The sequence below is a fragment of the Gadus chalcogrammus genome, chromosome 2 (genome assembly GCF_026213295.1).
Source record: "Gadus chalcogrammus isolate NIFS_2021 chromosome 2, NIFS_Gcha_1.0, whole genome shotgun sequence".
Taxonomy (NCBI): domain Eukaryota; kingdom Metazoa; phylum Chordata; class Actinopteri; order Gadiformes; family Gadidae; genus Gadus; species Gadus chalcogrammus.
In genome coordinates, this window is record NC_079413.1 from 21161153 (window position 1) to 21176727 (window position 15575).

The 15575-nt window shown below is 45.2% G+C and overlaps 1 protein-coding gene across 2 annotated transcripts in view; it reads right to left on the minus strand.

Moving 5' to 3' along the window:
- The window catches only part of tmem104 (transmembrane protein 104), a 52131-nt gene that overhangs the window by 29317 nt on the left and 7239 nt on the right, over nt 1–15575 (minus strand). For both annotated transcript variants that reach the window (XM_056604932.1, XM_056604931.1), the window contains exons 7-8: nt 8381–8480; nt 7024–7120 (exon numbers count right to left, since the gene is read on the minus strand). In XM_056604932.1, coding sequence (XP_056460907.1) covers nt 7024–7120; nt 8381–8480 — 197 coding nt within the window. The remainder of the gene's footprint in view (nt 1–7023; nt 7121–8380; nt 8481–15575) is intronic.

The window sequence follows — 15575 nt, forward strand, 5'->3', positions numbered from 1 at the left end:
ATGCATTTGTGCTTTTTTCATTACCCACTTTGTCATCCAAGGACCTCGACAGTTTTGGATGAAAAAATAAAATGTCTGCATAATATGAAAGACAAACATTTAAATGTAACCCCAGTATCTAATATCCATCTAAACGTACCACCCTGTACTTGTGATCAGTTCCTCCCCATCTAAAACCAAAAACAAATTTCAAATCTGGTATACATGTAGATTATTTTACCAAGATTATTTTGTCAAGTCTTTAATGTTGTTGTGACCCATCCCTCTACAACCTCCAAGTGTCCTCCGATGGCCAATCTACCTTCCCCGTCCGAACCGATGAGCAGCTTTGATGGGGCACCCCCTGCTGCTATGGTCAGGTACTGCTGTGAGACAGTGCTCAGTTCAGAGGAGGCTCTACCTGCTGTGGTCAATGTTAATAAACCACCTGGACTGGGGGTACAGTAACAGCTCGTACTGCGCTCAATGCAAACAAACTAATCGCCTCTATCCATCTCCCCTTCTCCGTCCCTCTGTTTAAGTTGAACTATCTCTCTCCCCGTCTCCCTGTCTCTCCCTCCCTCCCTCCCTCCCTCCCTCCCTCCCTCTCTCCATCCGTCTCTTTAAGTTGAACTCTCTCTCCCTCTTTCTCTCTCCCCCTCTCGCTCAGGTTTCTCCAGCGCTGCATCCATTACACTAACCTCTGAATGTACCTCACTACTAATTCTGCAAACGAGCAGAGGGAACAACGTATGCATCCATGCAAGGTACCATGAATGTCAATTAAACTGGTGTTAATGCGTTTGCGTACAGCCTCCTCTAAACAAAGCCAGGGCAGCAGTTTGAACAGTGCAGCGTTCCGCTCAGCATCGCTGGCATTGCTGATTTGTTTGGAGTTACGGCTTCGACTTCACTCCATTCCAGTCATTTGATTTACAAATCAATTATTTATCTGCATATGTTACAAGCCTAACCTCTCAACCATACTCTCATTAAGCGTAATGCATATTATGCATTTGACATTGCCAATACTGCACAAACCATATTTTTTATTGTGGGATTTATTACCCTCTCAACCCTTTTATTGTTGATTTGTACTTGAATTTACATTTTTCTAATTCTGATTCTAAATGTTACATAAGGAATAGCAGCAAGTAAAACAATAATTAATAAAACAATTATGAAATAATTTAGACAGCAGCCAAGGTCGAGAACATATCTCAACAAATAAAAACGGAATAAAATTTGTACTGAATATTTTGGGGTAAATGATGACCTTTAACAAAAACAATGAAATAACCTTTCATAATTCACCAACATATGCATGAAGTCAAACTAATCTACAGTGCAGCATGAGAAGAAAGGACACATACACTCACATAACACATAGATTTAATCACTTTTTCTCTCACTTTGTCGGTCAAAAAGAGAAAAAATGGACTAGACACTGAAATGATAGTCATTTTACAAAAGGGGGTTAATCCAACTCCAAAGCCCCAGTCACCTTATTCTGGAGCCCTAATTGAAATTCTCTGTTTAATTGAGGTCAAGGCTTGTTCGCTTGTTTAATGCTGAAGCACACCCCAGGGAGTACCACTGTCCCCTATAAGTCACGCTGTCGGCAGAACTTAATGCGTAGAGGAGAAGTTCTCTCAAGGCCAAGGCCAGCTACACATACGTCAGTTAAGATAAATCACTCAAAAACCTCCAGTGAAGGGGACGAGTCAGAGTGAAAAAAGGAAACTCAACAGAAATGTGGTACACTGATACTTGGCCTCAGGGGCATCGAAGGACTGGTTCCAATGTCAATGAAACAAGAATAGGGGATTTGGACATGAGGTCAAGTCTCTGTCAATTGATCCTTAATCTCTGAAAGCTTCCACCCACAAAAGGATGAGGACAGCAAGTCATGTTGCCGATGTGACATGAGACAATGATCCATTTGAAGCAAATAATAATTATTAAATCAAGATCAGATGTCAGAGTCCCTCTTCCTTTACCAATTGGAGAAAGGTTTGATTATGCAGATATTGTTGCTGCTGAGTAAATGTGAACCCCTCCATTGTGGCATACGTTCTTCAGGTCTAGTTATGGTTTGTTTGTCTTGAGGTTATTTCTTTTGAGAGTCTAATCGAATCCATTGTATGGTGATTAGGGTTTTATGGCTGTAGATACCGGGCAGCAATACTGTCTCTTTCTATTAAAGACCACACAAATAAGCTGGGTAAACGATGGTTGGAAATATCCAGAGCTTTTGCGATTAGAAAAGCTTTCAAATATTACAATTAAACTTGAAATTTTGAATAATAAAAATGTAATTAAAAACATTGGCTTACTCTGCAGAATATATCTATTCCCATGACAATTGAGGATTAAACAAAACTTTTTTCACTGATTTGACCAAAAGTGATACTCTCACCGGTCCCTGACCTCAGGTTCCATCAAGAACTAGTCATCAAAACGGAGGAAGATGTGCACTCAAATATAACCTGTGATCCATTCACCTACCGGCCGCCCAATCAATGCAGGCAACCGACAAACCTCCCCTAACTGACCAAGACCCCGATGCAGAAAAACTGCGAGCGTGGCAGCCAGGCCGAACGATACAGAGGTGTGATACAGCCCCACTCGTGGCCGCAGAGAGCGCCAAGAGGCGTGACTGACCCCTAGTTTAGAAAGAGACGAGGCATTCAGGAGAGAGGGAAGCGGGACGGTCGGAGAGGAAAAAGCCATCAATGTGAACATCTCCGCCCTGAGTGATTGTGACATCTTCCCCATCTTGTTTTTATGGCTCCTTCTCCCGCATCTCTTTCACTTTCTGTTTCTCTCCCTCAGACACCCATCCACCCACACAGGGATTACAGCCCGTGGAGAGCCACACTTTAATCCTCCCCCTTCACTTTGTTTACGGAGCTCTACTGACGTTATGGTTAGAGTAAGGTCCTGTATCGCGCCCCTCTGCTTCCAGCTGGGACACAGCATGCTCCAGTCTCACTCCCATGCCTACACCCAGAGTGAGGCACCCCTCTACAAAAACAGACCGCACAGACACAGAACCAAATTCTTAACCTCTCAGCACATAACGTGCACACAGGAAAGATGGAGGCACTAGCGACACTGTTATTATTTAACTGATTGTTTTGTCATAATAAGTGAATTCTTTGCAATACATTAATTTAGTTACAAGTCATTAACGAGTAAGGTCAGTTATCGGGATCAAGAAAAGCTACTACAGGTAGAATCCGGACATCAGGGTTCTGATCCAGAACCTTTTGCCTGGGCTTGGATCACCCCAGGCCTATTCAACTAGCGGCCCGTGGGCCAAATGCGGCCCCTCTTAATTTTTTTCTGGCCCGCAAGAGGTTCCACGCAAAAAATAAATAAAATAAAGGAGAAACATAGTTGAATGCAAATCAGGTTTCTGTGTGTAGCCGGTGATACTAGCCAGTATCAGTACCCCACAATCAGAAACTGGCATCTCTTATTCTGACAATGTTTGGCTCAACCGATACCTTTGAGTCTAGCTTTCCTCATATGAATGCCATCAGAACAAGGGCACGTTGCTCCATGACCTACGAGAAGCTGCATGAGTGTCTCAGGATGAGGCAAACAAGGCAGTGCAATCTTTCTCACTGACTCACTGGCCCAAAATGTCTCATATGTACAGTAGTTCTGTTTTGTGATGATTCAAACAACATTGTTTAATTCTAAATATGTGTCCAAAATATGTGAGAACAAAATCTTTTATAATGATACGATTAAAAGTGAAGAAGGAAGGAATGCGTCTGACAAGTTTATTCCATGTAGTAGTACTATATATATTAAGTTAACACTACTTTAAGTACAATTTATTTGTAGCTATTCATTCACGTAGTTTTACTCTGTGTGGCCCATGAACCCACAGTGGTTTTCCTTTTCGGCCCACTTGATAAGGACGTTGAATAGCCCTAAAAATGCTGGGTAGACCTCTTTACTAGTAGACTACGAAACCATTTCAGCCTGCTCTGAGATATTAATTATTCCACAGTGCCAGAGCAAGGCTGGGAGAAAGTCACTCTTTGCCAAGGCTGAAGCGCTTCATTCTGCTGATAAAAACGATACACTCACACCCTGTAAAAAACAGGAAATACAGTAGCAGACAGACACACTGTGTAGCTCGATGGCAGCTGTGAGATATCTCCAAGATGGATGATGTCTGACGGCGTAGACGGGCGAAAACATCAATATTGAGCAAGCAAGAAGATAACCTTGCCTAATAGCCTGGCACGGCCCCAATACCGCAGACATAGTGCAATAGTGGAACAATGCAGGGCAATGCAGAGTTCCCTTCAAAGTCTCAGATACCGCACGCTCACTCTCTAAAGAGAACCGATGACGTCTGACTAAAAGGCCTGGCTTTGAAGTGTTTTTCCTTTTTCCATTCTCTTGAGCCTCTGGCCACAAGATGAATTAATTCAGTTGACAGCAGTAAGACCAAAATCCTTACTTTAACAGATTGTCCTTCTATTGGAAGCGGTCCAGTTGAAGGCCGACGCCGAGAGTTGTCTGCTAAGCACATCCCGTAAGAGGCAAGCGGAGTGCAAAACAAAGCACACCTTGTACTCAGGAGGTCTTTGGAAAAGAAACTCTAACCTCAACTACATCCTGGTGCTGTAAACGGAGGGTGAACTCCATCAGCACTGCTGCTGAACAGAAACTGAAAGGGGGCGACGTTCAATAGTTTGATGTTACGCTCAATATAAAGAAATGTTCAGAGCTCCATCAGAGATAAGTGAACGGATGGACGGACCATTTCAATATGCAGGCTAGACACAATATATCTCTGAGCAGATTACTGTCGGCCAGGGCCTTGGAGTATTCTGCGGACCGTCAGGTTAGCCCAATAGGAGATGGACTTAAATAGAAAACAGTTGGTTAAGTTAGCCGACTCAGGCCGGTATTGATACCCCCGCTGTCCTGTCCAAAAGGGCTGATTCATTATAGTACTATACAAGTACAATACAAGACCAAATAGATAGAGAATTGATGAAAACACGGCTGTTTAAGACACACACCATCCAAAAATACAGATACACCTCATCTCCCCCACAAAATAAATGTTTACTTGAACAACAGCCAAGGCCAAAACCATAAACACGTATTGAACAGAGGGGGATTTAGTAAGCGGCCTCACCAAACCCTCGTAACTCTGTCCTGTGCGGGTTTTAATACGAGGGATACTTAGTTGTTGTCCCGAAATCACGATCATGAAGCACACCTCGTCCTCTGACCACCACCAAAACTGGGGTTCGGGGGGGGGGGGGCTGTCTGGTGCCACAGTGGACGAGATGGAGGATGGCTGGAAGGGGTCCCTAAATTATTTAGGTTAATCAGAGGGTTCTTTGGAGGCCAGGTAGGCTGACCCGGCCTGGAACAAAACCCGGGGTTGACCCGGGAACATAATTGCGGAATGACAGTGGAGATGATACATGCCACATGCTAGCAAATACGAATTTCGATAAACAATGATTTATTTACGATTTATTTACCTACAGGAAAACAAAACCGTAGAAGAGGGAGAATTTGTGGCAAGTGTATGTAAAAGAAAATGTGCAAAATATGTCAATATGGCACATATAATCTAAATAACATCCAACCAATCGACTGACAGGAAGGCCACAACATCAGTGAGGATCAGCCAATGACATTAAGCGGGCGATTTTAATGAATATGGGCCTTTATCAATGCCAAGAATGCACAGAACCGACTTGAGTTCTTGGGGAGAACATACTTGCTACTCCTACTTGGAAGTACGACCTTGCAAGGTCACGAGCACGTAGGACGCCGTTGACAGTTTGAGACGATCGATTTTTGCTGGTATTGCACAATATCCCCAGGGCTTTATCACCTATAACAATTGAAGCTCATCTGATTACTCCTCAACCGTACACTAAAAAGTTTATGTCTATTCACAATAAAAAAATAACGACAGTCCCCTTTCGTACGGCTTCTGTTGTTTAATTTATTACATTGGTTATACAGTTGTTGACCTGCTTTTCCTCTGTCGTCTGCCCCGTTAGCCCCGGCGGTCTGAGCGTTACTGGCACCTCGCTAGCCCACACCACGAGGTGCTTATGGAGCTTTTCGGCTCCAATACTTTCAATTGTTCTTTGCGAAATGCTAACTTGTGTATTGGGACAATACTTAGTCCGCAAAACAAAAGTACAGAGAAGAACGCAGATTGAGAAAGGCCATATATATCATTCCTGTCAGATGAGGAAATGTGTTAGTAACATTACTACTATTTATTTAAACTTTTCACAGAGCAGGTCCAACATGACAACGTCGTTAAGTACACACAGGTTTAGAAATTAATCATTATTCAGCACCAAATGCGCAACCCATCGACTTGTTAGTCCAGAACCGCTGGAATCCATGACACATTTACCGCATGCATAAACATGCATGAAAAACGCATGTGATCGTAAACATAACCTCATTGGCTCGTATATTGAGTAGATAATAAAAGGGGAAAAAGGAAAAAACCAAGAATCGATAAAGGGGAAGATTTTCCATTTATACAACAGAAGAAAAAAAAAAGAATGATGAGCCCATTCAATCAATGTCACTGTAGAACACACACACACACACACACACACACACACACACACACACACACACACACACACACACACACACACACACACACACACACACACACACACACACACACACACGTCCCTTGTCTGCCATAGATTGAATAGAGGCATAGGAAAGGTGGTAAAGAGAAAAGTTGGATTGAGAAAGAGTGAGGTAGAGGGATAGGTGGATAGAGCAAAAGAAGAATGGACAGACAAAGGAAGAGGGAAAGTGCTATAGATGGACAGCAGATAATAGGGCTAGAAGAGAAGGCTGATATAGAGAATAGAGGGCTGGAGAACGAGTGGAACAGAGTGATAGCGGGCTGGATGAAGAGAGGCAGAGTGGGATCTAGGAGGGTGGAGATACAGAGGGACAGAGTTAAAGGAGGGATGGAGGTATGTGATAAGAGGGGCCAAAACTCACCAAGAAAACCCTGTAGGCGTCGTTCCTGGTGACGGGGCCCCAGCAGAGGTCGGTGTCGTTGTACTTCACAGTGCCGGCACTGCACGAGTGGTTTCCACTGCAGAGAACAAACACACAGCTGTTTAGAGGACTCATGGGGAAATGGTGGCCCTTTCATGTCCACATGACCCCTAATTCTTTCTTTTACTTGTTGACCCATGCTATACCTCTCATTATGCATGGAATAACATCATAAATATAACATAGGTTGTGGCTGGGGTGATAACTTGGATATATAAGGAATACTTTATTGCCAGTATTCGTGAATAGATACAGAACCGAGATGAACAAGAAAAAAACAAATCAAATCATTGTGTTTATATTGTGTAAATATTTCGGTGTGGAACTCCACACAGTGCCACTGAAACTGGCGTCTTTCCCCTGCTACTCCGACGGTCGTTGTTTTCTAACTCCTAGGGCCACGTCCGTCTTTATGAAATCCTTTATTGGCGCCTCGTCCACTTCCAATAAGTGGAAATGGAAGGCAGTCTGGGAGTGTTTGGGCCTGAAACCAAGCCTCCACCGGTCAAACACATTATTGCTCTTCCTTCTCCTGAGGGGAGGGTGGGGGGTGAGGTTTAGGGACTCACTGACTGCCACACCCAATGTGTCAAGTCTGCGTACTGCACATGCAAATACGCTTTGTGTAAGTGTATTGTATTTTCTAGAGATCGACGCGGTGTGCGACGTGTGCGTTCGTTTAGACACACTTGCTCGATAGCGATATTTCGTCTAGTGGCTAGGATGTTATCACCGATTCAAAGTGATGGGTTCAACTCCCTCCATCTGCAGCCTGACCTAAGGCACCCTTGAGCAAGATGCCTAACCCCGGCCATTTTGCCTTAATCAAAAATCACTGCGAGTCTATTAGTAACAGTAAATGGTAGTAAAAAATCCAAGTAAATGTAAATGGTTAAAGTAATACATTTACACAGCGTTTTTCTAACCAGTGGTCACTCAAAGCGGCCTAACATTCACCCGTTCATGCACACATTCACATTCACACACCTACGACGGCGTCGACCCCGCAAGGCGACAGCCAGCTCGCCAGGAGCAGTCGGGGTGAGGCGCCTTGCTCAGGGACACCTCGACACTAAGCTAGGAGGAGCCTGGGGATTGACTAGCAACCTTCCGGTAACCAGCCATCCCGCTCTACCTTCCTTAGCCACGTGCCGCCCTAACGTAACGTGTGTCTTGCCTTCACACACATGCATATAGATTGTATAGTCCCGTCTATAATAGTATTGGTTCATACAGCAGCCAATCAAAGGGGTAGGTATATCACCATACATAATGACGACAGAGTGCTGGGTCTTACCAGGCGACCTCCATGAGGGAGATGGGCACAGCGGCAGCGTAGATGGCCAGGTCTCCGTACAGGTAGACGATGATGCAGATGTAGAACATGTTCACGCCCACTGGAAGGAGGAGAGGCGACAAAAGGGTCAGGAGGGCAGGGCCAGAACCAATAACATCCAGATACATTGACATTTACTAGACGCCTTTATCCAAAGGGACCTACAACGATTCATACACATTCTCACACCGACGGCTGAGTCATGCATGGTGACAGCCGGCTCGTCAAGAGGAGTTAGGGTATCCAACTAGCGACCTGCCGGTTACAAATCAACCGCTCTACCTCCAGAGCTAAGACGATCCCAGATACAATGCCAATCAACAGTTAAACGTACTATGTGTAAGAACATGATATTCCTTCTCATTACTGGCCCCTTTGGCGGCTAATGGTGTACGAATTTAAGCCGGCTCAAACTCGTGCATTCAGTGCTGGGGTTCAAGCTCCATGGGTTGAGACAATAACGATCAAGTCTTTGTTAGATATTATCATAAATACCGGGCTTAGGCATCACTTCCTTCCTTCTTCCTTGCAAAAACCGCCCAAGTTTTAATATAATAGGAATCATCCCTCAGACTGTTCTACCCTCTACTTCTCATTCTTTATGTGAAATTACAACATTTCCATATATATCCAATTCAAAGCGTTTTATGAATGCAAAATTCCCTTTCAAGGCATCCTTAAAAAACAGGAAACGACGTTGAGTCTTTCTAACGCCGCCTATCCAAAGACTGTGTACTTTGGGTTGTAATCCATCATGGCCCACCGGAGCCAGCCAACGAGATCACGCGTCGTGACACCCCCCCCGAAACCATCGGGCCTGGTTTAGCGGCCGGCTGCCAAGCGGCAGATTGTGATGGATCAAGGAGTGTCAGGTCCATGTCAGGGAGTGATAAAGCCTCCCGCCGGACCGGTCTTACAGCCCTGTCACATCACCACAGGCACGACAAGAAACACTCATTAATGGATTCATTACATGTGTGTGTGAGCGTGCGCTACTCCCTACACATCGCGTAGAGACATGCGTCTATTAGCACTTTCAATTCTTTACAGCGAAGTAGATTTGCCCCTTTGAGGTAAACAAACAATGTTTGCACACACACACACACACACACACACACACACACACACACACACACACACACACACACACACACACACACACACACACACACACACACACACACACACACACACACACACACACACACACACACGGCTGGGGGAGAGTGAGCGGGCCAAGGGAAGCCATTCATTAACACCGAGGAAATTAAGAGGAGAGCCAATTAGAAAGGAGTTTTCATAACGAGACGTTATGTGGAGCAAACTGATTGCTCCGCCGTTACTCGTCCGTGGGAAGCTAATCACAGTTACGTGAGCACAGTTAAACCCAGCTTGACACACAGTAGTAAATATCTGCTATGGCATTAGAATATATTAAGACAACTCAGGAAGAACGGACTGCAGAAAAGGCACAATAATAAAGAGCTCGACTCATTTGAAACTCATATTTGCGGTTGGTTAGCTTCACATTTCCAGTCTGTTCAGGGCATCCCTCGGGGACTCAAACATGTCTCCGTGCTGCAGCCTGTAGCACGGGTCCATTAGCTCCACTGGGGGGGATAAGGGAAGACTGTGTGCCCCCCCCCCCCCCCCCCCCCCCCCCTCTCGCCCCCACCCTGATGGTCTCAGAAAGCGATCGCAGGACCAGGATGCCGCTTGTGCAGCAGGGTCTGTCAGCCGCCCTAACTAATACCCCTCCATTACCTGAGAACACAGCCCCCCCCCCCCCCCAAACAAATGATGGCTGCTCGCCGCGGCGGGGAGGTCTGTGGCCAGGTGGCGCTTAGTCCACGGCCCGATCCATCACAGGGCCCGCCCCCGGACTGACCCACCTGACCAATAGGAGAGCCACCTGTGTGGCTGGGGAGTTGAGGATAGATGGCCAATGGGTGGGGGGTATAATGTGGTGGTCTGGCCATCGGTCAGATTGAAAAATGAATCGTAACCTGGAGCTAAGGCAAGATGTAGTCTGTTAATGGTAGATTTCCCCCAAAAACACTCGTAGAAGCCCTTTTAGTAAAAAAAAGGGCGTAGGGTTGAAGAGGTTAAAATAAGTGTCAATAAAATATTTTCTGAACATATGGTGGCCCAGATGAAGGAGAGAATGGAAGTCAAGGACGGGCTCAAGATTGTATGCACTGCAGGTATAACATTTGACAGTTGAGACACTATTGGATTAATTATTCATCCTAGAAGATAATTTGGAACAAGCCCTAGTTAAGAGTTTACATGACAAGCCCGGTTCAGCTGAGGTGCTCCGTCACGGCCTCAAAGTTCTCAGCAGACCCACGCGGTAGGTCTTCTGTTCAATAGGGACCAGAACCATTACCTCAATCTCATCTAACAGCGAACCACAAGGGAACTCTTGGTATAGTCTTTGTACAAATTATAGGATTCCCTCTGTCAACTTTTCGTTAAATTGCATTCAACAAAAAAAGCATGGGAATAAACATAATATATAACAAACATCCCATTGAGAGCAGCAAACCTTGAAAGCCAATCCTCTCAGTTTTAACCAATAATCAGAAAACCAATAAGCAATACTCCACTCAATGTTTACATGACAACTCTGATATCGATCGGAACCACAGGCAAACTTAAATCGAGTGTGTCCGCCTCGTACGTGGAAATTACCAGAAAGAGATTGCAGCACTTTCCTTATTAGCGACCACCTGAAACCGGCTATCAGTAGCATGGCCTTTCACAAACCCACTACCAGACACTGACAGTTATCTAACATTTCTTCAAGCAGGAGGAATGGCATTTAGGGGAAAGTCATTCTGAGGCGGTAAAGATGAATGGAACAGGAGGTGCGCTGATTAGAACAAAGCACTGAACTGCAGGGGGGGGGGGGGGGGGGGGACGTGTTGGGTGGGGTATCAGGTGGGGGAGTGGGGGGGGGAATGGTTGGAGGGCTGCTGCTGGACGAATTAGCATTCAGAGCCCACATCCTCCGGGCCGCCAAGGGTAGAACCGTGTGTGTGTGTGTGTGTGTGTGTGTGTGTGTGTGTGTGTGTGTGTGTGTGTGTGTGTGTGTGTGTGTGTGTGTGTGTGTGTGTGTGTGTGTGTGTGTGTGTGTGTGTGTGTGTGTGTGTGTGTCAATCCTTCTGTTTGCACAGCCGTCCCCGCTTACTGCCAGATTGCGTTGCAAAGGGCGCAGCGAGACACGCAGGTAACTCTTCCACGCAGCGGCGGACTGCGTTCAACAAGGGCCGTAACTCCAGCCTCCGCTCTGCGACTTCAGCGACATGCACCAGAGTCGTCTTTCAATCGACTCTGCCGTGCGCGTCACACGTGTGAAGGTTAGGGTAACGCCTCCCTCAACATGCGTCTGCAGTGTTGCTGACCGGCAGATCGACCCTCATTGGCCGCGTTCCAAACCTGCATCTCTGCGGCAGTCTCGCCGGAGCCCGCCCGACAGTCACAAACATTCTTAAGGGAATCTTTTTATTCTCTACTCGGTTTTCACATTGATGAAGTAGATATGCTATATTCAAGGTTTAATTTGTTGATGTAATACAATATAGCGATGCACTCTGTCAAAACACTTGCAAATCAATAATATATCCTTTAATATTAAACTTTTAACTGTAATATCTTAAAGCGTCTATCTGCATTAGTTTGAATCCAAACATAAAATAATTGCAAATAAAGGAAGTAGGGTTACGACTCACGGCAACTCTGAAACTTTTTTAGTACCTCTGTCGTGTATGAGCGTTATAATGAGCGATGTTGAGTATGAAATGCAACGCACACCGTGCCGTTATGCTACCGTAAGCGTCACTCTCGTCGCATTACCCTCTCTCACACAAAAACATCCAAATCTATCGGTGCACAGAACCAGCTCCATACACATGCACACCGTGGCGTTATACTTTAAGTGTCCGACAATTACATACACTACTATGTGGAAGATCCCGTAAGACATGACCCTGTTTAAAAGAAAAAAAAGAAAAAAAAAGTTTTTTAGTTCAATGCACCTTTTTAACATAACATATTTTGGAAGTCACAGCAGTGACAGTTTGGGGACCCAAAAGGCTAACGCTGTCATCTGTTCTTTTGTATAATTGATGCCCACTGCGACAGGCCTAAATCAATAACAATTCTAGATGATTCGATTTTGACTTAAAATAACAAGAGCTTTACTGCTGAAATGCTAAACACAAGAGGGGGGTTTATCTTTCGATTTCAAGTCATCACCATCAAGACTGAGCAAGCAGAAAAGGGGAAAAATAAACAACGAACATTCAGTCAGTGCGAGCCAGTGTTTAAAGTGCTTTAAGAACAACAGGCAGCAGGTAAATAGCTCCATTTTTATTGGAGTCTACATTTTAAAAATACATTCATGAAGCCAAACTCTCCTCTGGGGGAACGACTCAATGCCTGTAGTGGAGGAAGCCATATCTGAGCGATGGGCCGACGTGTTGAGTGGCTCTGAAGTCTCAACTCAAAGGTTACAACATTAAATCATCGATATGACACCCCTGGGATCACTCCTGTCCACAGCCTGCTTCTCCAAATATAAAAACAGAGACGACAAATACACTATACAACCACACATTGGCTATTTCTGCTGCTGGCAAGGGTTGAGACACCTTGCTCAAAGGCACTAAACTAAGGGCCATAGGGGTCAGACCTGTGGGTGTGTGTGTGTGTGGGGGGGGGGGGGGAGAAGAGAAAGCGAGAGAGAGAGACCACTGTTCTCCACCAATCAATATTTCCTACATGGAGTCCATTTGCCAGCAGGAGAGGTCGTCCTCAAAGACTTATCTTAGTACTCCAAGCGAGTAAGTGGCTACTGGTGTTGTTTTAGGAGTGTAGTTATGTTGTTTGTCTCTATGGGAATGAATGGATCAGGGACGGCTGCAAGTGCACACGGTCACTGCGGAGGACATGACCATTTAAGCAACGAGTGGGGGAGAGAGAGGCGTAGATCAAATGAAAGGAAAAACGATTTCTATGTGTGTGTGTGGTGTGTGCCAAGTGCTCCATCTAGTGGTAAAAGGGAGCCACTGACAGATGGTGAAGACACTGAAAAAGGCAGAGTATAGCTTTGGCCGTGAGCCCCGCCACAGGAAAAGAAAATGATGTTCACCCTCAAGCTCCCCTAGAGCAGCTCTGTTCTTGGTTACTTAACAGAGTGTTCCCATGTGGCACAGGGGGGGGGGGCGAGCAGGCCGACGTGAGTGACCGCCGTGCCTCGTGGGGAAACCCAGTGATGCAGCACGAGTTCCTAGATTAAATTATGCTAGCTAGCACTGCCTTCATTAACGCCACTTTAACTCAAGCATCACATGCATCGAACTGCTGTAAATTGTGTACGCCGACTACTGCACTGCTGTAAAGTATGAACCCCGACCACTGCACTGTTGTAAAGTGTGAACCCCAACCACTGCACTGTTGTAAATTGTGAACCCCAACCCCTGCACTGCTGTAAGGAGTGTACGCCGACCACTGTAAAGTGTGAACACCCACCGCTGCACTGCTGTAAAGTGTTTACGACAACAACTGCACTGCTGTAAAGTGTTTACGCCAACCACTGCACTGCTGTAAAGTGTTTACGACAACCACTGCACTGCTGTAAAGTGTGAACACCCACCGCTGCACTGCTGTAAAGTGTTTACGCCAACAACTGCACTGCTGTAAAGTAGGGGTGTGACGAGATCTCGTGCCACGAGATCTCGCGAGATTAAACTCGACGATATTACCCGTCGCGCAAAAAATCGGTCTCGCGAGATTTGTGATTTATCCAAACTTCTATTTGTCGCCTGTGGGGGCAGTAATGCGCCTTTTCTACATCTAGGCTGCCAGAACCTAAAGAAGGAGAAGGAAAAGAAGAGGAGGAGAAGGAGGGGAAGCAGGGGAAGCATCGAAAGCAGCCATAAGCTGTGTTCGAAATCGTTCCCTATCACGGATATAGTGTACTATATAGGGTGCATAGGGTGCCATTTTGTAGTGGTGTTCGAATTCTCAGTGGTTAATTTCATGCACTATATAGTGCACTTAAAATACCCCAAATTTAAGTGCACATACGATGTAGCCTACATGTTACTCCCGTATACCACAATACAATGCGGTCGTGTTTTTCCGGAGGAGAAGAAGAGGCTGAATAACCGCAAAAACTAATAAATTTAATCAAAGTACATTTTGGGTACTTTGATTTGGTTTTGCACATAATATTGTTTGCACTTGAAAAAAAGAGAATTATTTAATTTAATTTATTTTAACTGTACTTTTATAAATTTTAGTTTTAGTTTCAATTTCATGCATGTAAAGAGTTATAATAAAACATTTCAAAATGCATGCGCGACTTGGTTTGATAAATGTCTGTTGGTCCAGTCATATATTTTGTCATTGTAGTTTTCTTAAAATCTCGTCTCGTCTCGTTCTCGTGAATCCAATATCGTGTCTCGTCTCGTCTCGTGAGCTGAGTGTATCGTCACACCCCTACTGTAAAGTGTTTACGCCAACCACTGCTGTAAAGTGTTTACGACAACCACTGCACTGCTGTAAAGTGTGAACACCCACCGCTGCACTGCTGTAAAGTGTTTACGCCAACCACTGCACTGCTGTAAAGTGTTTACGCCAACCACTGCACTACTGTAAAGTGTTTACGACAACCACTGCACTGCTGTAAAGTCTGTTCGCCGACCACCACAGGCACGTGCACAATGCACATAGAAACTCAAAGAAATCACACATAATTACTTACACACAGCGGAAATCGACACAATTGCATGTACGTGTGCGCACGCATATGCAGTTTCTGAGATGAAACGGCTGCCTTGATGGGGTCTCCACCAGATCATTACGAATTTATTAGTCTGAAATTACATCCCATTAGAAGGCTAAGTATCTCACAGTGTGAATGTGACAAGACTGCCAAAAAGGTGAGAGAACTTGGACAACATCCCACCCTCTCTTCCTAAAACGTCCTTCTTTCCCCGCAGAGTGTAGTGGCTGTTTTGTAGCATACAATGAATTTAAGAGGTATAACAGGTAACTCCGCCCCTAACAGAACATTACCTTTAAGATGACAACACCTGTGGACGGGGTGACCCCTATAGGCGATCCCCTTTAGGATGACAGCGGTGTC